General features: G+C 34.7%; 2 protein-coding genes across 6 annotated transcripts; both read left to right on the forward strand.

Annotated features, from left to right (window-relative positions):
• Positions 1-1,503: 1,503 nt before the first annotated feature.
• LOC149731480 (H(+)/Cl(-) exchange transporter 7-like) lies at positions 1,504-11,351 on the forward strand. 4 transcript variants are annotated; one of them, XM_089884620.1, is made up of 19 exons: positions 1,504-1,631; positions 2,227-2,402; positions 2,807-2,851; positions 3,019-3,084; positions 3,349-3,481; positions 3,732-3,841; positions 4,059-4,202; positions 4,665-4,800; positions 5,085-5,191; positions 5,261-5,423; positions 6,061-6,257; positions 6,766-6,859; positions 7,247-7,323; positions 7,738-7,885; positions 8,607-8,820; positions 9,265-9,439; positions 9,823-9,990; positions 10,244-10,324; positions 10,761-11,351. In XM_089884620.1, exons 1-19 carry the CDS (start codon positions 1,604-1,606, stop codon positions 10,827-10,829), a joined length of 2,331 nt encoding a protein of 776 aa, XP_089740746.1. In that variant the 5' UTR covers positions 1,504-1,603; the 3' UTR covers positions 10,830-11,351. The 4 variants fall into 4 exon arrangements, with proteins under 4 accessions (XP_089740746.1, XP_089740748.1, XP_089740745.1 ...); XM_089884622.1 differs by having other exon boundaries at positions 2,227-2,330; XM_089884619.1 differs by lacking the exon at positions 1,504-1,631 and having other exon boundaries at positions 1,996-2,402.
• Positions 11,352-13,020: 1,669 nt separating this feature from the next.
• On the forward strand, positions 13,021-23,893 carry LOC149731481 (uncharacterized). 2 transcript variants are annotated; one of them, XM_089884623.1, is made up of 20 exons: positions 13,021-13,161; positions 15,809-15,892; positions 16,064-16,256; positions 16,642-16,739; positions 17,092-17,152; positions 17,841-17,936; positions 18,281-18,451; positions 18,778-18,903; positions 18,988-19,101; positions 19,492-19,598; positions 19,993-20,170; positions 20,698-20,832; positions 21,193-21,301; positions 21,362-21,456; positions 21,512-21,716; positions 22,127-22,266; positions 22,546-22,738; positions 23,003-23,064; positions 23,121-23,243; positions 23,512-23,893. In XM_089884623.1, the coding sequence occupies exons 2-20, from the start codon at positions 15,813-15,815 to the stop codon at positions 23,560-23,562; spliced, it is 2,337 nt and encodes a 778-aa protein (XP_089740749.1). In that variant the 5' UTR covers positions 13,021-13,161; positions 15,809-15,812; the 3' UTR covers positions 23,563-23,893. The 2 variants fall into 2 exon arrangements, with proteins under 2 accessions (XP_089740749.1, XP_089740750.1); XM_089884624.1 differs by lacking the exon at positions 20,698-20,832.
• The last annotated feature ends 418 nt before the right edge of the window (positions 23,894-24,311 follow it).

Raw genomic sequence — 24,311 nt, forward strand, 5'->3', positions numbered from 1 at the left:
TAGCGGATGGGAACCAGATTTCCGGGGAACCAGATTTCCGCGACATCGGCAAAAGAGAGAGGTGATACACTCTGTCTTTTTCGCGGGTCGTTCCCGTTTCCTATTGTAGTCCAAAGCATATATACTAGTATATATGCTTTGTGTAGTCAATGGAATCGATTGTGTTTTATGTAGTTTTTCTTTGTTTTTTCAGTTAATTTAAATATATAGGGCAAAACAACTATTTTTTAATATATCTATATTTTTAACAAGGCGTTTGTTTGAAATTTTTAATTAAATTTATTAAATAATTAAATTTCCTAAACAAGTGGTAAACTGTAAGTGTTAACCTACTAAATAACTAAACTTGCCTAATAAACTTGTATAGTTGGGGTAGCTTTTAAAATAAACAGCTAAAACCTTCCAAAAATACTATGCGCCTATCTTTTACAATGGAGACAAAGCGAAATGGGGGCGGAGTTGGCGGTCACGTGAATAGAAAAAATATATATCACGGTATTGGGCAGTTGCGCGTTCTACTCTTTTTTATTTCTGTGGGTGGGAGAGATGGTGGGGCAAGATGGTCTACTTTGTTCGCCCAATTTTATATTAAAACTGCTAAAAAAATTCGATTTTTTCGTATAATATCCTTTTTTATGTTAGAATTACCCATGAGATATAAATTTTTAAATTACAAAGACACGTTACAAAATTAGCACAGAAAGTATCTACAAAAATACAAAGGAAATATGGTGTGTCTGTCTGCAACAAAACTATCTGGCTGTGTCCCTATAAATACGTGCCCAAAAGCTAAGGGAGCGTCACGGCTTCAAAGATTGGACCAATTTGCCAAAACGAGCAGGGCGGGGTCATAGCATCCATCAATGTTTGGTTTTATTTACATGTCATTCCAATTGTGTGTTCTGAGTTCATGCTTTATAATGTGTAATATGTTAACTCGATCATCATCTCTGAACGTGTTAATCTTCGCTACAAAATATAAAAGTAGAATAATACACCGGGGTGGCGGAAGACGGGACACCTTTAGCACATATTATACAAATATCCTGAAAGTGCTGTTTTAAACAATTAACCACAAAGTCGTGAGGATACGGTTTTATAATTCTTTGAATGTTCTTTGTTTACTACCAAATGGGATGAGAAAATAGAATGAAAAGGTGTCCCATCTTCCCCACACCACTATACAAATGGCGTTAAGCAGAATACATACATGGAACATAAAAGTCCGTATGTATGGGCCTGTCATATTTTTATATTCTAAATGTAATGCACTCCTCTAGAAAACAAGGTTATTCAGTCTGTCGATAACGAACCGTGTATATGTACGGGCAGAAACAATAACATTAAACAATTTTAAACAATAAGGGTTACTTCAGGTTAAAATATTTATTTACAAAGCAGATAGTGTTTCATATGACACCGATATAGCGCTTTACAATAAAACTATTCTGAGGATGTTCTTCGTATCGTATTACATCAAGGCTATAGCAACCTTGGGTCGCATACGAGGCATAACGTAGTGGTCGATCCAACGCAACGAATAATAAATGAGGAACTGGCTTTCTGAACACTTGAAACGGATTTGAAACGTTGCACGAACGACATGCCGAAATCAGCATCAATGCATTCCGGTATGTCATGTTAGGTTTTTGCTCTTTATTTGTAGATTAGACTTAAAACTTATATTTATCAATATTATTTATTTTTTACTCTTGTAAAAGTATTGTTCACCTTGTTACCCCTGCTCCCTTTAAGAGATTTGACAAAAATCGCCCTTTCTCCCGTCGCGTGAACTTATTACAGCAGAGAGAATAAAAACAATGGTTTTAATTTTTTTGCTTATAGTATGCCCAACAACTTAATATAGTTTTCACGTACATTTCCGTAATAATCGTAACTGTTAAAAGAACATAGAAATTAAACCTAACTGACCGAGGTGCCCAAGTGGTCACCAATGTGCATCATTTACTTAGGGGAAACACCAATCACGAGTTATGGGAGTTTTTGTTTTGTTTTGACTTTTTGTCTATAATTCGTAAAAAAAAGAAATCGGCACAAAATAGCAACAATTTTTCTAAATAAAAAGCGCATATTTAATGGTCTGACAACCATATTGTAACGTAAAAATCCGGTTAAAAATCTTCCCGTAATATTAACATTTGGTTGCAGTATATAGGTGTATTATAATGGATAATACGAATGACGATTGCCCACTTTTATTACAAGATAACGATTCCAACCACGATGGCGAAGTCGTGAGCCTGTTGAGTGAGGCAGATGATCGAGCTTTAAAGAGATCTCCATCAAGTACTGGCAGTCTTCATCACGTGGTTCGTACGTATGAGTCACGTCAATTAAGTGTGGATGTACAGAGTGCTGATGAACAAAAATTTGATGTTGAGGTGAACATGAATGAATGAATGTAACTTACTTTATCCTTGTGTGGCTGGAAAATGACAATCGTTATTACTTGGGTGTTCATACCATACACCTCGTGTCAGCTTACGAGTTACCATGTATGTTACTATGCGGGTGAACATCATTCTTGAATATGTGTTTGAAGATGTAATTGATGTTAGGCCATTACTACAGTTTTCTTTAACATGTCATAGGTTAAGTTAAAATATATAGCATTTCATTTTGTTTAAATTTTGCCATAAAAATGAATGTATCTTAATTATCCGTATCTGGCAGCGTCAGTTGTTACATTATGCGTGTTCTGTTCCGTACTTATGCCCGTTTTCCATGTTATATGTTTATGTTAATAATGAATCATATTTTTTTATAGTCCATATTTTATTTACAGTACAGAATTTCAAATATTAGATACAAGAAGTCCGCAGATTATGAGGTATGGTATCAAATGCTATATAATACCTTGTAGGAATTGAGGGTTTTTTAACTATTTGATGTACTCTATGTGTTAATGGGTATAATGTTTAAAAACCCTGCTCAATTAATAATGTATGCCATGTTAAGACTATTTTATATGTAATATTTATTTTTTCATATCTTCAGGCTTTAGATTACGATACAATTGAAAATGAACTTCACGGCGAGGAAGAAAGAAAAATGTCATCATCTGTAAGCTAGCTTAGAAATTCTCTTCTTAATTTCATATAAACTTTTTCTATTATTTTATTCTTTCTATAACCGGTGTTCTTTTTGTAACCTGTGTAGTTAATGTGCTATATTGGCTTTTTGATTAATTTGAGATCCTACCGAACTTTAAAAAAAAAATCTTTAAGAAATTTGTTACATACACAAATTTTGTACACTGTTTTAACAAACTTGTGAATTTAGTAATAATATTATCTTAAATACTTGATTTCTATTAACTAATCTTAGGATTGGAAGTGGATTCAATTTCAGCGTTGGATAATTTGTATGCTGATTGGAATCATGACTGGGATTGTTGCCGTCGTAATCAACATTTGCATTCTTGAACTAACAGCTGTCAAAATGCATGTTGTAGAACAAGGTATGTTTTAGATAAGGTTGAAAAATACATAGAATTTTTTTATTAGATCACCTTTGTCTATTTTAACCTTTAATTTTACAAATATAGATTTATCGTTTTTTTATTTTTGTTTTTACAAATATATATTTTTCGTTTTTTTATTTTTGTTTTTACAAATATTTATTTTTATTGCATAGCCTAATAAACTTATTTATAGTTTACTGTTTATAGTGGTTAAAGTTAGTTATATTTGATGTTTTTATTATTTCAGCCATTATACATTGCGTAAAGAACAGATGTTTGTATGTCCCATTACTATTATGGATCGCCATTAATGTGGTTTTGGTCACTGTGGCATCTCTACTGACTGTATTCGTAGCTGTAAGTTTATATATCCAGTATCTAGATAACTGTATTGTGTATAAGCATGTACTATAAATAACATAAGAAAATGTTAAGTTCAATTAAATGGTCTTGTGTTTTTATTTTACCATAACAGACTAAGTGGCGGTATGAATAAAAAAGAATGAAAAATATTTAAAATTTAATGTTTGATCGAGTTTTATTCTAAGAATTATTTTGGTTAATTTTTTTTCAGCCTGTAGCAGCTGGGAGCGGAATTCCTCAAATTAAATGTTTCTTAAACGGAGTAAAAGTTCCAAATGTGGTTCGATTTAAAACTTTAGTGACGAAGGTGATTGGCGTGATTGCTTCAGTTTCGGGAGGACTCGCAGTTGGAAAAGTAAGTTTCTATGGTAACTTAACAATTAATTCAATATATATTGCTTTGTTTTTTTAACATCTGTGGTGCTAATTCCATTTTCTCCAATGTTTTATTTGATCTGATCTTCATTATGATATTTAAAGTAATAAATATTTGTGTTCATGTGCTTTTATATGTTATACGGTGTCTTTTACAAATGTACAGTAAATCCACTATTTACTACATAATTCAGGTCACTTATTGGTACCCTATACCAGGGGTTCTTAACTTTTTGACGCACACCCCCCCAATGAATTTCCCAACAAAACTCAAGCCCCTTTTTTGTTAAAATATGATATAACACAGGCAACAATTTATTTTATTGTTTTTCCAGCCCCCTTTCCAAGTCTTACACGCCCGCTTGTTTAAGAACCACTGCCCTATATGGATATACATATCGTATTGATTTCAATAAATGATATCTGTTTTGTTTTATATTAGGAAGGGCCCATGATTCACTCCGGTTCGGTTCTTGCAGCTGGCATCTCACAAGGTCGATCTATTTCTTTTAATTTGAACACAAGATTTTTTAAACATTTTAGAAATGACAGGGAGAAGCGAGATTTTGTGTGTGCAGGTAAGACACTGTGGGAACTTATTTTTAATGTATGGATGTACACCACATATCCAAACAGGCATGACCTAACTCTAAATCAGTTTTTGGAAAACCATTTTGCTAGAGTTGGCCTATTTTTATGACACCAGACACCAGAGTGCTACAAGCCAGAAGTGAGCACTTGGTAGCAATGTCTGTTTAGTATTTTGCCCAATGACACACACATCAATCAGTACAAGTGTAAAAAATCCAACCCCTTACCGCTCGGTTACAATGATTTATTTTGACTGTGAATGTCAACGCAGGTGCAGCTGCTGGTGTCTCTGCTGCATTCGGGGCCCCAGTTGGTGGAGTCCTTTTCAGTTTAGAGGAAGCTGCAAGCTTTTGGAATCAAGCACTCACCTGGAGAATTGTATGTAAAAAAAAAACATATTTCCAAAACCATTTCCAAAATCAAAAATAACTTTGTCTTTTTTTTCAGTTTTTATGTTCAATTTTATCAAGTTATACTCTCAACTTCTTCATGAGCATCTATCATCATCATCCTGGGGATCTAGCTTACCCTGGTCTTATTAACTTTGGGAAATTCAGTGGTTCATATGAAGGGTTTGAGCTTCCAATATTCTTGCTAATGGCTGTCTTTGGTAAGTATTCTTTTAAACCTAAATGAATAAATGTAACTAACTTTATCCTCGTGTGGCCGGAAAACGACAGTCGTTATAACACAGGTGTTCATACACCTTGTGCCAGATTAAAAGTTACCATGTATGTTACTTTGTGCAAGATTTTTTATGATTTTTTTAAATTTTTTTATGGCTGATAATTTGGACAACCCATTAGTAACCACTGCCACTGGGTTGAAGCAATTGCTGTTAAGTGTCTTTCCCAAGGACACATACGCCTACAATAGTAGCAGACAATCTTCTTTAATAAATATTAGTGCAGAATATTTTTGTCTTTGTAGCACCCAATGTATTTGTCTTTGCCCTCTACATACATTATCTTGTTGAGCTGCACAATAAAAATATTTAACCCATAAGGCCTATAATGTTATTAGTTGATCAAAACGTTACATTCTTGCTTTACCCATAATTTTCTATTATCAACTTTTCCTGCATATTCGGCCTTTTTTTCTAAAAGAGTGTTTCTAACTAGACAAGATAATTAAGTAACTGTTAGTATATAAAAAATGCGCTTTTTTTTTAAACAATTTTAATTGTAACTAAAGTTATATACCCTTGAATATATAGTGCTATATATTCATAAACGATTTTTTTACAGGTGGTTTATCAGGAGCAGCTTTCAATGCAATTAACCACAAGATCACTGTGTTCCGTTTAAAGTATTTAAAAGCGAAATATTTCAAAGTCTTAGAAGTCGTAATTGTGGCAGCTGTGAGCGCAACTATTGCCTTTGTTCTTATTTACTGGAACCCCGAATGTAAACCACTTGGACAAGACCCTTATGTTCGATTGCAGGTATTATTTTAAATGAATCAAAAGTAAAATGTATAGCAAATGGCTGAAAAATTAAACAGCTTATAAAAAACCACTGGGTTAGAGCTAATTGCAGTAAAGTCACCCAATACCCTTATGTTTAATTACAAGTATTATCAAAAATGAATCAAAAGTAAATTGTGCGACGTATGGCTGAAAAATTAGATAACCTATAAGACTGATAAGAAACCACTGGGTTAAAGCAATTGCCGTTAAGTAGCCCAATACCCCTATGTTTGATTACAAGTATTGTCATAAATGAATCAAAATTAACTATGGCTACCAATTTTGACAACTATAAAGACTACTGGGTCGAAGCAATTGCCGTTAAGTATCTTGCCTCTTGATAAAAACATCGTCATTGATAGGCTTAGCAGCATTAAGCTTCGAAACCATATAATTTTGAGGTAATAACCAATGTGACACAGCGCCCTGAATTTATTATTTTAATATCTTTGCTGATAGCTGTAACAATACAATATTTTCCTAGTTTTTCTGCAACGATGGAGAATACAACACAATGGCTGTGCTGTTTTTTACTCCACCAGAAGAAAGTGTCAAAAGTCTTTTTCATGATCCACTTGGTAGGTTTTTTTTAACCAAAGTATTTATTTCAACAATACAAGTAATAACAAATTAACAGATTGAATAAATAAATGTAACTTACTATATCATTGCGTGGCGGGGCAACAACAGTCGTTAACACGAGTGTTCTGTTTTATACACCTCATGCCAGCTTACGAGTTAGCAGCAAAGGGCCTTGAACTCATTACTATTAGAGAGGGTTAGAGACAGGCGCGCTAACCAACTGAGTTAATGAAGACTCATTCTATTAATTTTTGTGGGTGAGGTCCCCATGGGACCTTGGATTAGGACCTGGATTGGCCCATTACCCCTAGGTACTGCATGGGAGTCTCTATCATCCATAGCTTGTTCAACATAAATTTAATTTCCTTTTACATAATCCTCAGGAGCCCTTCAACCTCTTACTATCGTGATCTTTGTTCTTCCATATTTCTTCCTTGCATGTTGGACGTATGGTTTGCAGGTAATTAAGAAAGAACTACGATACATACTCATATTTGCTGACCAATTGCTTTGGCGGTTTGATTTCACTCGTTTTTTTAATAGGCCAAAGTTTGAAAAATGTTTTTTCAAACTTTGGTAGTACTTTTAGATCCTATTTGAGCATCTCTATCCATATACAAATGTTTATTTTATATCGCCCTTTAGATAGACAGCAGTACAATAAGTGTTTCAATGCTAAAACTGAAATATTGCGGAAACATTTTTTTTTAATAATAATATTTTTATAGCTAAATTGCAATTTGATTGAAAAATTAAATTCATTTGAAACAATTTGATGTATGCTATTTTGTGTATTCTTAGTATTAATATCTTTCTAGCTGAATCGCATTTTTATTAAAAAAAACAATAATTACATTTATTACATCAATAACAGGTTCCAAGCGGCCTTTTCATTCCCTCTCTTCTGATTGGTGCAGCCTGGGGGAGGTTGGTTGGTAATTGTGTCAACTTTATATGGCCAGATGACATATGGGCACAAGACCTTTCAAAATATGCTTTGATTGGGGCAGCGGCCCAGCTAGGTACGTCCTTGTATATCACATTACATATAAAATATCATTTTACAATTGTGTTTATTATTCAACAGCTAATGAACATCTGTTAAAAGTTCTTTCATTTCTTTTAAATGCTATAAATAAATCGAATCTGTACATTAGGTTTTATTTGATTTAAAAAATAAATATTTATTTATTTATTTGTTTCATTGTTTTTTTATATTGTGTCTGTGCCAAACTGTGCCTGTTCCCATAGTCAAGCTTGAATGCACTGTTAATGATGTGTTAGTTAGTGACTCCCAGTGTTAATACAACACCAAACTTTGTTGTCCGACAAATGAAATATAATCTACCATTGTATATTCTGGCTATAATCATGTAAAATGAAATAAATATTGATATATATAATTTTTCTATATATTATCAGATTTTATTTCTAATTTTGTGTATCTTTTTGATTCTCATGACTGTTGAGGTAATAGGGCAAATCTAGCCTACACCACAGGCCACTGACTTTTTTTACCATAAAACCTATTAGGAATTATTTATCTTAGTATTACCCCACTAATTGTAATTATCATTAAAATGCATAGGTTAGCAAGTATTTATAAAAATTGTTTTATAATTCGTCTCCCAATAAAAAATAATTTTCTTAGTTCTTTCCCCAATAATTACCATAAGAACTAAGGTAGTATTTTATCAAGTCTTATTTAAAATATTAAAGTTAAAATATATTTTGTATTTGCAGGAGGTACAGTTCGAATGACGATCAGTTTAACCGTCATACTCATAGAAGCAACTGGCAATATAACATACAGTTTACCACTAATGGCTGTGCTGTTACTTGCTAAGTGGGTGGGAGATTACTTTAACCATGGAATTTACGACATGCATATTCACCTTAATAAAGTTCCTATCTTGCCATGGGAGCCACCAGCTTTATCAACTAATATACAAGCAAGGTACGAACATTAATTTTTTTTTTGTTAATGGGGGGGGGGGGGGGTAAATGAATCAACAAATTATCTACACGTGGCCGGAAAACACAGGTGTTCTGTTTTATACGCCACGTGCCAGCTTACAAGTTACCATGTATGTTACTTTATGACTGATTGGTATTTTTATTTAAGCCTTTTAAAAGTCGTATCATGGTTGTTATGTTTATATTAAGACTGACCAGTAATCATTTTGTTTTATTAGAAACTTATTTAAAATTATTTTTATAACTTGTTAAAGATTTTTTTTATATAATATACTTTTTATAAATTTTACTAAAGATTAGTTGTAATGTTTATATTAAGAATAACCAGTAATAATTTTTTTTATTTTTTAGGAACTAATTTAAAATTATTTTTATAATTTGTTGAATATTTAAAAAAAAAAAATATTTTTTAAAATTTTTACAGAGAAGTGATGGGAACACCTGTGGTCACTTTACGTACTGTTCCCCTTGTGTCGGATATCTGTAGTGTGTTGTCTGATCCAAGGAATTGTCACAGTGGTTACCCGATCACAGATAGCGAGGGCAAGTTTCGTGGCGTCATACTTCGAACACAACTGCTCATATTACTTAAACATAAAGTAAGTCTAAAGATTTTTAAATTTTAAAATTCGGAAAAACTTAAATCGAAAAAACTATTTTTTCTGCTCATATTACTTTAACATTAATATTTTAGATTTTAAAATTCAGAAAAACTTGAATCTAAGGCATCGCCTAAGCTTGTTTAAGAAAATACGGCAGTCTTTAACACAGGTGTTTTGTTTTATACACCTCATGCCAGCTTACGGTTACCAAGTATTGTGGGTGATTTTTTTGGGGGGGAAGAAGTTTTTTTTATATGCGGCTATTCAACAACGGTGTTATGTATTAAACGAGATACCAAGTATGTTACTTTGTGGGTGATTATTTTTTTGAAAATGGGATATATTTTTTTGTGTACTGTTATTAAACAATTCTGTTGCAGGAATTTGTGGAACGAGGTGGATCAAGCGAACGTATTAAATTAAGTGTATTCCGTGATTCCTATCCTCGATATTTTCCTTTATCAGTAATCAACGTGAGTGAGGGCGAACAACAATGTCATGTTGATCTTCGACCATTCCTCAACCCATCCCCATACACAATACAGGAGGTGTGTAGGTTTTATTTGGCAACTTTTACTCAAGTAGTTTTTCCCCGTACCTGGTTTTTAACAATAAATTTTTTGGCACTTGTACCTAAGTAGTTTTTCCTGTACCCTGTTTTTAACAGTGAATTTATTTGACATTTTTACTCAAGTAGTTTTTACCCGTACCTTGTTTTTATCAATGAATTTTTTTTTACACTTTTACTTAAGTAGTTTTTTTTCGCAACTTGTTTTTAACGACTGTCCTTCTTGTTTACAGAATGCTTCGCTTCCCCGAATATTCCGCTTGTTTCGTGCACTTGGATTGCGACATTTAGTTGTACTTAACGACGAATACAAGGTTAGTATACGACATTGTTGCACCAAATGCATTTGGGGTAATGGGACAACCCTGGCCTAAATCTTAGAACCCATGGCGTGCCACGCTGCTGGACCTCACCCACATAGAATTCGTTGGGTAATGGGCCAAACCTGGCCTAAATCCTAGGTCCTATGGCTTACCATGCTGCGGGACCTTACCCACATAGAATAAAATAAACTAATTGCATGGTTCTGGCTCAATGTTTAGCATTGGTATGCTTTTAAGCAAGTGTCTAACGATCATTACTAATTGTCACACATACAATTAACATTATAAATAAAAAACGAACGCGATTCTCTCACTGAGTTACCTACGTGATAAAAAGGTGTATAAAACCTGTGTTATAACGAGTGTCGTTGCCCCGCCACGCGAAAGTAAACAAGAGATATTTATTTAACATTGTTTATTACTTCAGGTCGTTGGAATGATTTCACGAAAAGACATTTGGAAATGGGAACATAAAGAAAAACAACATGATGATTAAAATAGTTTGAAACATTGGTTGTGTTTGGTGGAGGTAGTTAAAAGTATTCTGTTAGTGGCTTTAAACACTTTGCCCTGCCACTTAAAGAAGTTTTAACTAACTTTTTGTGTAAATTGTTCATATAATCGGGAAATAACGGTATTTTTATCATCATTTTTATCATCAGGTACATTATAAATGTAACAACGGACATATGTACGTATGGTAGGGTGGGGTAAGATGGGACACCTTTTCATGCTGTTTTATCGTCCCATTTGGTAGTACACAAAGAACATTTAAAGAATTATAAAACAGTATCCTCACGACTACCATAGACCGTTGTTAATTGTTTAAAATTGTAAAGGTGTCCCATCTTCCCCCACCCTACTATACATTTGTGGTTACTGTACATGGATTTTCAAACATTCGTTATAACATTACGGTCGTGCACTGTTTGTTTAAAGTTTTACAGAAATAGTTATCGTTGTGAATTTTACTCGTTTTTAAACGTGTGGGCCAATAAATTTTATGCGGCACAAGAAAGCCACGTTTGCCGGCGTTACAGTTCATAGCTTAACAAAAAGTTAAGGTGTGCTGAATTACGTCACCTTAACCAGTTTGTACCGGTTCTTACAATAGAAGTCATATCATCCGTATGATTATATGTTATACATGGTAGCGCTCTTTTATGTCAAGCGTGACTAAGCTAGGAAACTACCATTTATGTTTGAAATATTGCAGAAATTTCTAAAAAAACGGAAACGGAAATAAATAAATAGTCAAATAGTAGCCTCAAAAATGGATACAGTAAGTGCATGACAACAATAAAAGAAAAAAATGATCTATTTTGAAGTTAAATTTTACCGTAAAACGACCCAAAAAAACAAGTTCGCCTTAGTGTTAGCTAAAATTTGCAGTATTTTCTTCCAACTAACGAAGTAGTTATTTCTACCGACACACCTTGGCGAGCAAAGCTTGCGTCAAACGGGGTCGGAGAATTTGCCGGTGAACGAGCGTGACATATTATGACGTCAAACGGCATTCCAGACGCAACAAACTGACACAGCAAAATGAAAGCGAAGTTTTTAGTACAACGCCCTATATATATATTGCTTGATTCGATAATGAAAGGAATGGACCTATCTGTTTGAATTGGTTGGGTTGCCGAAGACTACACGGTTATAGTACGTTTCAATGCTTTGTTCAAGTTTTATGAAGTGTGCAAATGTTATGCCGACAATAGACCTTTCCATGTGCATTCAGGCGTGAACCAAGAATAAACGTCACAATTGGGCGCCGTGATGGAGTAATTCACTGGAAAATTGGATTGGCATTTTTGAGCTAAATTTTAGTTTTACACTTTTTAAACGTAAATTGGGTAAATAGTTTGAAAACAAGATGGAACAGCTTTAGCACATAATATTTAAGTATCCTGAACGTGTTTTAAACCAATTAACAACAGTCTATAAGAGTCGTGCAATTACGGTTTTATAACTCTTTAAATGTTCTTTGTTTACTGACGAATGGGACGATAAAATGAAACGGTGTTCCATCTTTCCCCACCCTACTTTACCTTTGTTCCGGCAGTTTAAACACCATGTATATAGAAACACAACCGAACAAAAAGTTTTATTTAACCGTAAATTATTACCGTACATAGTAAACTGATTGAAATTTACACCGCTTGCTTTTCAATCAGCACACGGTACGCTGATACTGTCGCTAAGGTCTGCAGTTTGTTAACGGACGTGATGTGTTTCACTGTTGAGTGTTACGGCATCGCTGCTTTGATAAACAAAAGCTACAACGCAGTGACCATAGCTACAGATTACGAAGACTGCATGAATAGTTTAAGCCAGCGAAACTGATGTAATCAATAAGCTTTGAAGTATGGCTATTACTATTATAGCAGGGTTGAGGAAGATGGGACACCTTTAGCATATAATATTTAAATATCTTGATCGTGTTTTAAACAATTAACAACGGTCTATGGCAGTCGTGAGGAAACGGTTTTAAAATTATTCGAATGTTCTTTGTTTACTACCAAATGGGACGAGAAAATAGAATAAAAAGTTGTCCCATCTTCCCCCACTCTAGTTAAACAGGTGTAAGTTGTTTCAGTTAATATGAAGTAAGATCGGACTGTTACGATGTTGATATAACTCAAACCCGCCCATTTTAGAGTAAACATAAGTTCTGTGTAGGTGGTTCAGGTAACGCTCCGTTGATTCCAATATACCGGTAGGAAAAACTGGGCTCTCTGCGCTGTCATTTAAAAGCGCCGGCATCGCCCCACCCATTTCACCTGCTGCTCTGACCAAGTGTACGAGAGACGAAAGAAGAAGAAACTCAGGTGAGCTTTACGTAGTCTGAATAGATCCAATACTGAAATACCTTTTTGCAACTGGTTTATTTTAAATTTGGATTATATTTGCTGTGTAGCGTAATAAATTATGGGCACTATGTCAACAAAATTAACCAAAACCAAATTTACTCTCGGAACATACGTGTGAGAATGTGTCATAACTCGATCAGTTGTTTTTGTACGTATACGTAAACCTACATCTCCAGTGTGGAAACAAAAAGTTGTTTTGTACATTGATCACGGACTTAAGTTATCGTATTTTAGTACAAGGCGCTTATCTTTTAAATCAGCTATACATGTTTGATTTGAAATACGAACATGGCAGGTCACAGTTAATTTGTTTGAACAATACCCTGGTGATTACACAGAGACAGCAATCCCAAGCAACGCTCTGGTTTCGTATCTAAGTTTAAATTGCCGGGAAATGTGAAAACCGGTTTTGAATGTTTAAGCGCAGCCATGTTTCTATAGACGAACTTGACATTTCGAATTCCAAAGCTTTCCGCCTACGCGAATTCCAACTGGTGCAATATATGGTGCGGAACGTGTCGCGAAGTGATATAGTAGCGTGGGGAAAGATAGGACACCTTTTTATTCTATTTTATGGTATCATTTGGTGGGAAACAATGAACATTCTAAAATTTTTAAAACCGTTACCCTACTTACGACTACTGTAGACTGTGTCAATTGTTTAAAACACTGGATATTTGGATATTATGTGCTAAAGGTGTTCCATCTTACCCCGCAGTACTATACGTGGTCAAATTCAAAACAACTAAAGGCATATTACGTGATATTAAAGTATTTGTATATTTAACATTCTACATACATAAAACAACGAGCAAGAAATGTACGTGATCTGGTTTTAACCCAGACGACGGAATCACCCACCGTTTGCAACTTGCGTATAGCGGATTTACAGTTCAGTGAATGTGTACGGACACGACCCCATACCTGTGGTGGGGTAAAGGGCGGGTTCACCTCAAATATGCAAGCGTAGTTAAGCTCCACATACGTCGTTTCATCACGGCCTATATTTGTTCCGCTGTTTTCGTAACAAACGAAACGACTTAATATCACGTGACCTTGTGCATTCAACCGAAACAGACCACCCAATTTTCAGATATAACCTTTGTCAAAATGACCGTAAGATTTTCCTGTTTTAGATATGGTAGACGACTTCAAATGTCAAATTGTAAAATGGTAAAGCTAATAGTTGAGACGCTTGCTCGGCATCTCAAATATTAAAACTATGTTTGCCAATGGTGTAGTTTTATTTACACACCCAGCTTTAAACTGATATTTACTTGAATCGTTCTCCCATACCACACAGGGCCGCAAAACTTATTTTAAAATGCTGTAAATGTTCAATATCTCGCTTAATGAAACTTATAAAATTTGCGTTTGTTGCGGGTTGCATTTTAAACGGCTATACACCTTGGTCGTAACAAGTTATAGGGATATCCGGTATTTTCAGTTTAACACACGAACGCAACCTCTCAGTTCGTGACATGATTTACATAATAGCGTGCATAACTTACCGGTGCTTGTTTACCGGTTATGACCAATAGAAGGCAGAAACGCCATATACGTTTACAATTTGCGTAAAGCGAATTTGAACTGAGTGAAATGTGTACGATTCATAATTCAACAACAACTGCAAAAATTGATCACTCAGCCATGCACATACTTAAAATTACAAATATAGAGTTATAAACGAATTCTATAACTAAAAAAAAACATTCAAAGATTACATTAAAACGCATAATACGATGAGACTTTTTACATTTTGACATTTGCCCACTGTGTATTTTTTGTAAGATATACAACTCGAGGTTTACGATGGGTGTAGCTTTATTTACTTCACCGTAATTAATCTTTTACTAAGGTATGCGATAACTTTGATTTCGTAATGACCAAAGCACCTATATGCCATAATATTGCACAAACGTCGTTGACATTACGGGAAATCCGGCATTTTCAATGTTGAACGAAATCTCACAGTAGTTCGTGGCATGATTCACACGCAGTTCTGTTTCACGCGATACCGTTCTCACAGCGTTTGTTGCTTTGAAAAAAAAAAATCGAATACTGGTTTATTTGTATATTGACACTGTTGCTACGTACAGCAATTGTTAAAAAATTCCTTGCGTATGTTTTTTCGAAGAAGTAGATCGCGTCTTGTAATGAGCAGAGACGAGTGAGTTATAAAAGATATGGGGCAAAATGGGAAATCGTTAGCGCCTAATTCCCATATTGTCTGATCATGTTTGTTACCAATTCACAACGCTTTTTAAGTCTTAAGGGTGTAGCTTTTGTAATTCTTGAAATTAGTAGGGTGGGGGAAAGATGGGATACTTTTAGCGCATAATACCTAAATATCGTGATTCTGTTTTAAACAATTAACAACGGTATATGGGAGTCGTGAAGTAGGTTTTATATATATATATATTTTTTTTTTCTTTGTTTACAATCAAAAAGGACAAGTAAATAGAATAAAGGGGTGTCCCAACTTCCTCCACCCTACTATATGCTTTGTTTACCACTAAATGGAATAAAAACAGAATTCTTATTCCAGCCTAATATAGTGCAAATTATACACGAGAGTTTTAAAACTTAAATTTATTTTTTTCAGAAACATGGCGCCCCCAAGACCTTCAGCTTACCGTAAAAGCCTCGGACGAGATAAGGGAAAAGACTCTTTGTATCTCGTCAGCTCGTAAGTTATGTGTTTGAAATGTAATAATATAATAACACTAACTATGTCTGTCTCTTCGATTACGAAGATTTAGAAATATTTTAAACGAAAAGACATAGCAAACTACTGTTGTTAAAACACGCTTACAGTAAAATATCACAAACTTACTATACTGTATTTATGTTTGTTTAGTGAAGCAAGACAAATGAAGGAACAGGAAAAAGACCAAATGAAAAAGTTAAACAACCGACTTGTAAATTACGTCGACAAAGTTCATGACCTTGAAATGATGAACCGCTTTTTGACTGCTGAGAATGAAAAACTAAAAAAACTTAACAAGACGGAAGATGTGGACGTGTCTGCTATCTATGATGATGAGTTAAAAGTAAATTCTAGTTTGTATATAGGACTGTTTTGTAATTAACCGAGGGTTAATGCTATACGCAATATCCAAATATCCTGCTGATGGTGTTTTAAACAATTAGGAAACGTCTATGAGAGTCGTGAGGATGCGATGTTATATTTCTTTGAATGGTCTTTGTTTACTACCAAATTGGCCGAGAATAAAGAATAAAAAAGTGTCCCATCTTTCTCCACCCTACTATTTATATACTCAAAACTCCGTGGCTCAAAAATCCCGTTGTTAATTGAGAAAACATAATTAGAAAATATGGGTTTTAGGTTATAATAGTATTTCCAATCTTACACGACACTACTATATGTATAATATTAAAGTACTACGCCAATTTAATGTCTATTTACAATTGCAGAGACTTCGCGAAAAAGTGGAGGAACTGCAAACAAAGAATGCGGAGCTAGAAATTGAGAAAGACAATCTTCAATACGAGCTCGAAGACGTCGTTGTTAAGTAAATATACCGGTGTTCGTTAAGTACATTTACAGCAGTATATGTGCGGGCGACCGACGTTTAAGTTTTAACAGCGCTTTCGTTTTGTTGACCAGCAGAATATTTATGGTCGGTTTCCTCGACTTGAAGCCTCCGAACTTGTTTACCGACTTCGGTGTTTTATGACGCTTTACTAACTCAAGCAGAAAGCTTCTCTTTTTACTTTATACGTAAAAGATATGACGCAAATATTTGTTATCTCATGACATTTAACTACTATATACGGTCGTAGACGCGCCCATTGGTATAAACACTTAGAAAGAATTATTTTAGTGCTGAAACGATTCATTAAAAATACGTAATATTATTTTAGGCTTGATACGGTGAAAGAAGAGAACAAAGATTTGGAAAAAGAAGTCAAGAGTTTGAGCAAGGTACAGAATTCCATTCTAATTTTTCTTAGAAATAATCTATTAGTTATACCGGATTCACTTTAGATAATTTATGAACGGGTGGTTTGTTTGTATATACAGTAGGGCGGGGAAAGATGGGACACCTTTTCATTTCGTTTTTTTCGTAAACAAAGGAAATTCAAAGATTTATAAAACCATATCTTTACGACTGACATGAGGAATTTTACACGATCAGGATATTTGGATAATACGTGTTAAAGGTGTCCCATTTCCCCCCAATCCTACTATATAACAAAATAATGACGATTAGAAAACCAAAACAAACTACTTACGTTTGCGGCTATTGACACGATATCATCATTTATGTTAAAAGAGACAACTTATAAATCCGAAACAGAACGACAATAAACTGGATGACCACAATAAAACTAAAGCAGATATTTTAGGCTGGCTGTCGAACTAAACGTACATACCAAACTTGCAACTGAACAAACGTAGGAAAACAAGTAAGCCAAACGCGCAGTGCGGGAGGCGCTAATTGGAGCCAAAGGCACACGAATTAAACGCAGGAAAACAAATACACGCTTCACTGAATTTAGACTACCAAAAAAATCGCTCGGGAAAATTTGTAAATACGAACTTAAGATCTATAAATATAATTACTTCTATCTTGCCCAAACACTCATATTTGAATACTTTATAACAATAGGATGTTGATGACGCAACAATTGAACGAGTTAGTTTGGAAGCTAAGATTGAAAATCTTCAAGAAGCTTTGCAGCTGGAGAAGCAAGTACACGAAGCTGTAAGTAAAAACATACACTGTGTTTGTTTAAATCAGTGGTTCTTAAACTTTTTTGTACGTTTTACCCATTTATCAAGAATGCTGATCAGATTTACCCGCAATACGTAATATTGCGCTCATTTATTAAAAAGCGAAAACAATAATGCGATAGCTTTATGGCAACGAGTTGTTCAATGTCTGGTAAAGTACTACAATTGGCACAATTTTTCTGTCCCGTCAACCGATATGGATTTCGATTGGTAGCTCATTTACCCTCTAAATACGAGGAATTTACCCCCAGGGGTAAATTTACCCCAGTTTAAGAAACGCAGGTTTAAACGGTTGATATTTCGTGTTCATTGCAGGAAATGGAAAATCTTCGCCGACAAGTTGCACCGGTTGAGGCGCCAGTGCTGCAAGCGGAACAATCAAGTATTCTACCAGATCTTAATGATGCCATACAGAAAGTGCGAAAGCAGTATGAAGCATTTAATGCGAAGTCGATCGAAGATTTGGATAACTTCTACAAGGAAAAGGTACTAAAGTTGCATAAAAGCGATCATTAATAAAATAAATGAATGATTTGTCAGCTATATAGCTACTGATCGGCATATATATACAGTAGGGTGGGGGAAGATGGGACACCTTTAACACAAAATAACCAAATATCCTGAACGAGTAAATACAGTCAAAAAGTGTCCCATCTTCCCCCACCCTACTATATATTACGATTGAAACAGGCGTAACTAGTTATTTAAATTCGCATAATCTTATTTACACTAGAAAGCAACTAAAATAGAGAAATCATAAAGTTCTTATTTTCGACCGTATGACCTAACTTTAATTTTAACCTGTTTTTAAGGTGGAGTCATTGACTAAACAACTGAAGGCAGCAAATGACGACATCAGAGACCTGCGATCGGACAACTCTGAAAAGCGAAAGGTTATTCACCAACTTGAAATGGAATTGGAGGCTCTTCGTCAAAAGGTATGATCATTTACCAGCATTTATGGAAAGCTACATAATTTGCTCATAGTGCATGCTACAAAACTAAACTGTCTTTTGATTTAGAATGACGGTTTGGAGCGTAATCAAGATGGGTTGGAGGATCGCCATGCAAGGGAAATTGCCGAGTATCAAGAACAGGTTGAGAAAATGCGATCGGACTTGGATGGGGCTAAACAGGTGCATTTAGTTGCTTGGTTTTTGTTGCGTATATATCAGAAAGCTGTCGTTCGCGGCCCACTGGCGGTAAAGGATTTTCCTTCCGTGACGAAATCGCGTGCTGTTACTACTGGTTGACGCACGTACGTATGCCATTGACCGTATAGTGCTCGTTAATCACATATATGTGCAGCTTGTAAGTATAGTTCTGTGGGGTTGTAGATGAAATATTGTTAGCACATGAAAACCGTATTTTCTGATCGTGTTTTTAACATTTACCAACGATCGTATATTTTTACGGTTATATTATACATCGTTTATACAATTGTGCAAAGATTCTTCGTTTACTATACCAATCTGAACAAGAAACGAGAAAAATGTCCTAACTAAATCTTAAAATGTCATCTTTAGGACATCGGAAAGTATCTAAAGGACTACCAGGACTTGAACAGCTTGAAGTTGAGTTTGGAACAAGAAATCGCAATCTACAACAAGATCTTGATGGGAGAAGAGCACAGGTAAAAACAACAAACTATATATAATTTTCATTTTAGAAACTATGGCATTCGGTGTGTGTGTATAACTCTTGATTAACGGGGTCAATTTATTACCTAATTATTAGTATTACATTGAAGAATTGATAGGCGCACATTTATGCCCAAATTTTAACATAGATGTGAGTACATAGTAGGATTGGGGAAGATGGTACACCTTTAGCGCATATTATCCAGATATCCTGATCGTGTTGTAAACAATTAACAACGGTTTATGGAAGTCGTGAGGATACGGGTTTATAATTCTTTAAATGTTCTTTGTTTACCACCGAATGAGAGGAGAAAATAGAGTTAAAAGGTGTCCCATCTTCTCTCACCCTACAATATATAAATTTTTATTTTCCTATTATGTTAATAGGATCGCTGTGATCGATACGAAGACATTGGTGCTTGCAAACGACAGCAAACGTTCATCAAGGTCTTCATCCAAATCATCTTCACGAGCATCATCTAGGTCCTCATCTTCCGCGAGATCAACAAGCGATATTGTTGAAGAGATGTTGGAAAAAGATAGTCCACCCAAGGAACCATCTACGGTATGAGAAACCAAATCAAACCTTAAGCTCTATCCGTATAAGCTCTAATCCCACAAACTTATTAACCCTTTCGCATCTGGTGGTCATGTAGCCAAGATCTCTGCAAACCAATATAGTATACTAATCACTATCTTGTAACCGTATAACACAGCTAATTCCAGTTTTGCCTGAATTCATATACAATCTGTCACATACGTCATAATTTCACACGTTTTTAATTAGGTTAACCATTAGAATTTTTATGGTAATTCCTTTCCAAAAAGTCCGCATTTTGTATTTAATTATGCAAGTGGTTAAGTCTGCCTTTCATGTCTTCGTGTATCATTGAGTTATGCGCTACAGAATATTAAATAAACTATACGAACACCACTTTGATTGTTAGATTGCGTGTATACGTATATAGGAATAATAATAGCCAAGATGTATTTTGTGGTAGAATTATGTTTGACAAATAACACCACTTATCGATATTTTAATAATACGTGTCCTAAATCCACCATATATATATATGTATGTATGTGGTGCAGTCAACACCCAAAGCTGAGTCAGAGAAAAGTTCTAGCGATAACGAAGAACAAACCGTTAAAACAAACAATATCGATGAAGTAAAAGAAGCGCTAGAGCTTGCATCACCCCGCGAAGAATCGGTTGAAACACCCGAGGTTTATAGACCACCTGAGACTTGCAACACACTCAGCATGAGTTGTGAATAATGTAATTTGTACTTGTATGTGTTATCTAGTGCATATACGCTTAACACACGCACGGAGTGATGAACCAGATGAGAGAGAAAGCGTAATTTGGTAAATATTTGTACGTGGGGGAGAATTAGGAACTTACGACTTTTTTTAATTTTGCACGTTTATTCACAATCTATTGAATTGCTATGTTGTTTGCTAAAACTGTCGATTTGTTCATTTTAATTCAATAATTGCATGCTGGTTGCTTTTATTTTCATTTAATCTTCGATACGTTCAACATTTAAGTTAAATTGAGTTTTAATTCATAGTTTATTGATGCAGGGCGTGATATCTGTAAGCTGGAAAGTAAAGGGGGGAACGGTACGACCTATCAAACCGTTTCATCCACTTGGCGACGCTGAGCTGCTGCACAAAGCAATGAAAGGAATTGGTGAGTAGTCCAGTTATTTATATTTTAGGATAAAACTATTCGTTTTTTAATTTATTTCAGGCACTGACGAAGAAGCGATCAGTGAAATATTGACCAAACGGACCAAGGCGCAGAGATTGGTGATTGCGAAGCATTACGAAGAAAAATATAAAAAGGTATATTTATATTTCAGAGCCCGTTTTATTAGAAAATGACATTTATGTGATTTAGGAACTCTTGAAAGAATTTGAATCTGAATTAAGCGGAAATTTCTTGTCGGTTGTGCAACATTTAATGTGGAGGAAGAGTGTTCTTGACGCCAGAGCTTTACGGAAGGCGATCAAAGGATTCGGGACCGACGAGGCAGTGCTGATTGAGATTCTTTGTACTCAAAGTAGCAAAGATATTGAGGACATTAAGAGAGATTATTATGAAGGTATGTATTAGGGTTAATGGTGCTGGTTAAAGATTTTCGAAAATTTTCGATTCATATATATGTAGGGTGGGGGGAGACGAGACACTTTTAGCACATAATATCCAAATATCCTGATCGTGTTTTAAACAATTAATAACGGTCTATGGGAGTCGTAAAGCTACGGTTTTATAATTCTTTGAATGTTCTTTATTTACTACCGAATGGGACGAACAAAAGAAATTAAAAGGTGTTCCATCTTCCCCCATCCTACTATATATATTACTATGAGGTATTTGAGCGTTAGGTGGAAAAAAAGGTGTTCCATCTTCCCCATCCTACTATATATATTTGAGGTATTTGAGCGTAAGGTGGAAAACCTTTAGTAGCCTATACATTATTTTCCATATATTAACTATAATTCAATTTGTTAGTGTTTGAACGTGATTTGACCAAGGACATTGAAAGCGAGACATCCGGGGTGTTCAAAAAGTTTTTGGTCGCAATTATGAAAGCAAATCGACCTGCTGATAGCGGAACAGTCGTTTCCAATTTGGCTGATGAGGACGCGAAGGTTTGTTCTATAACTGTATATAGTATTTAATATTAAAAAGTACACGGATTTGAAACGGTTGTTAAAATTATTTTTAGGGACAATATTTTGTATAGTTCTGTGGGGTATGATGGGAAACTTTTAGCACATATTTCGAAATATCCAAATCGTTTTTTAACAATTAACAACGCTCTTTTAGAGTCGTTGGGATCCTTTTGTTTAGTTCTGTAAATATAAATATAAAAATACGTATACTCATTATACGTACATAACGAAAAACCGTACACCTTTTTTTTGCAGGCCTTGTTCGAAATGGGAGTGAAGCAATGGTCGCCTTCAAATGACCGGTTCCTTGAGATTTTCACACAGAGAAGCTACCAACATTTGTGGTACCTATTCAAACAATCGTGGCCGAAACTAACAACCGCTGATCTTATCGAAACCGTGGAAAAAGAATGCCCAAAAGATTTGGTTCGAGGTCTCAAGACTCTGAGTGAGTTATTAAATAACGTAGGGTGGGCTAAGGTGGGGCAGTTTTCATTATATTTCTAGTCCCATTTGGTAGTAAACAAAAACATTCAAAGAATTAATAAACCGTATCCTCAAGACTCCTATAGACTGTTGTTAATTGTTTATAACACGATCAGAATGTTTGGATAAAATGTGCTAATGGTGTCTCATCTTACTCCACAGGACTGTATTTGTTTTCTTGTGTTTAAAAATAAAAAATGAGTTTAACCTGTTTCTATATCTATAGTTCGCTTCTCAACTTGCATCCCACCACTTTACTATGCGATCCAAATCAACGAGACAATGGCGGTAAGAACTGTGGATATATTTCTCGCTCGAAAAAAACTTGAGCATTTTTTTATTAGGGCAAAGGCACAGAAGAAAAACAACTGACGTACATTGTGACGACACGAAGTGAGATTGACTTGATTGACGTTAAAGAAGAATACGAACGTGTCTTCGGGGTCAAGGTTATAAAGAGAGTTGAGGTAATGGACATTTATGGTTAATTTTATTCAGTCATTTCGTTAAGTGTGCATAGTACTATAGGGAAAACGGGGCACATACCGTCCAAAAATCAATTTTAGCACGTACCGTCAAAAAATCCATTTTATGTTTAACAATTAATAACGCTCGTTTATGTTACTATTATTATGGTAATACGTTTATAAGAGTTAGGTTTTTACGAATTACACACAAGTCTATATAATGTGACAAACTAAACTGTTACATATGATTTATGTGATTTTATAACAGGACGAAACATCTGGAAAGTATAAGAAGATTCTTCTTGACTTGCTCAATTAGAATTGCTGACGAAACCACGTAAATTACTGTACATAATATTCTGGTTTTGAAACTTTGTTTCACCAATTAATGTTCCACCCATTGCAGTACAGCACGCTTGTATATAGTTGTCATATATATTCAATCATTGGGATTTACTTGATTTGTAGTATATATTAGGTTTCCCTACATGACGAACTTCTAATACTGTTTGATCAAGTAAATTTTAGATATCATAAACATTGACTGATGATGTATTGCACTGCATGCACTTTATATACTGTAGAAAACCATATATACAACATGTATTGCTTATATACACCATATGAAAATAAATTGCAAATGACCTAAATGCTTGTTTGATTCTTTATATATATGTACAGTAGGATGGGGGAAGATAGGACACTTTTTAACTCTATTTTCTCGTCCCATTTAGTATTAAACAAACTATGTCCTCATGACTCCCATAGACCGTTGTTAATTGTTTAAAACACGATCAGAATATCTGAATATTATGTGCTAAAGGTGTCCCATCTTCCCCCACCCTACTATATATCTCATATCTTTTCGGCAACAACACAATAACAAGATAATGTAGGAAAATATATTCGTAATTTAGCCAGAGGCAAAGCATGTTAAAATGGGTCAAAAGCCACTGCTCTAAATTAATATTCTAAAGTAGCGGATTAAAATTTTAGTAGTTCTTGTCTTTTTTAGGTGCTGGTGAAACATTATTTTAAAAATATACGTCATTTTAGTGATATTGTTTG

This window comes from Ciona robusta, chromosome 9, assembly GCF_009617815.1.
Source record: "Ciona robusta chromosome 9, ASM961781v2".
NCBI classification, from domain to species: Eukaryota; Metazoa; Chordata; class Ascidiacea; order Phlebobranchia; family Cionidae; genus Ciona; species Ciona robusta.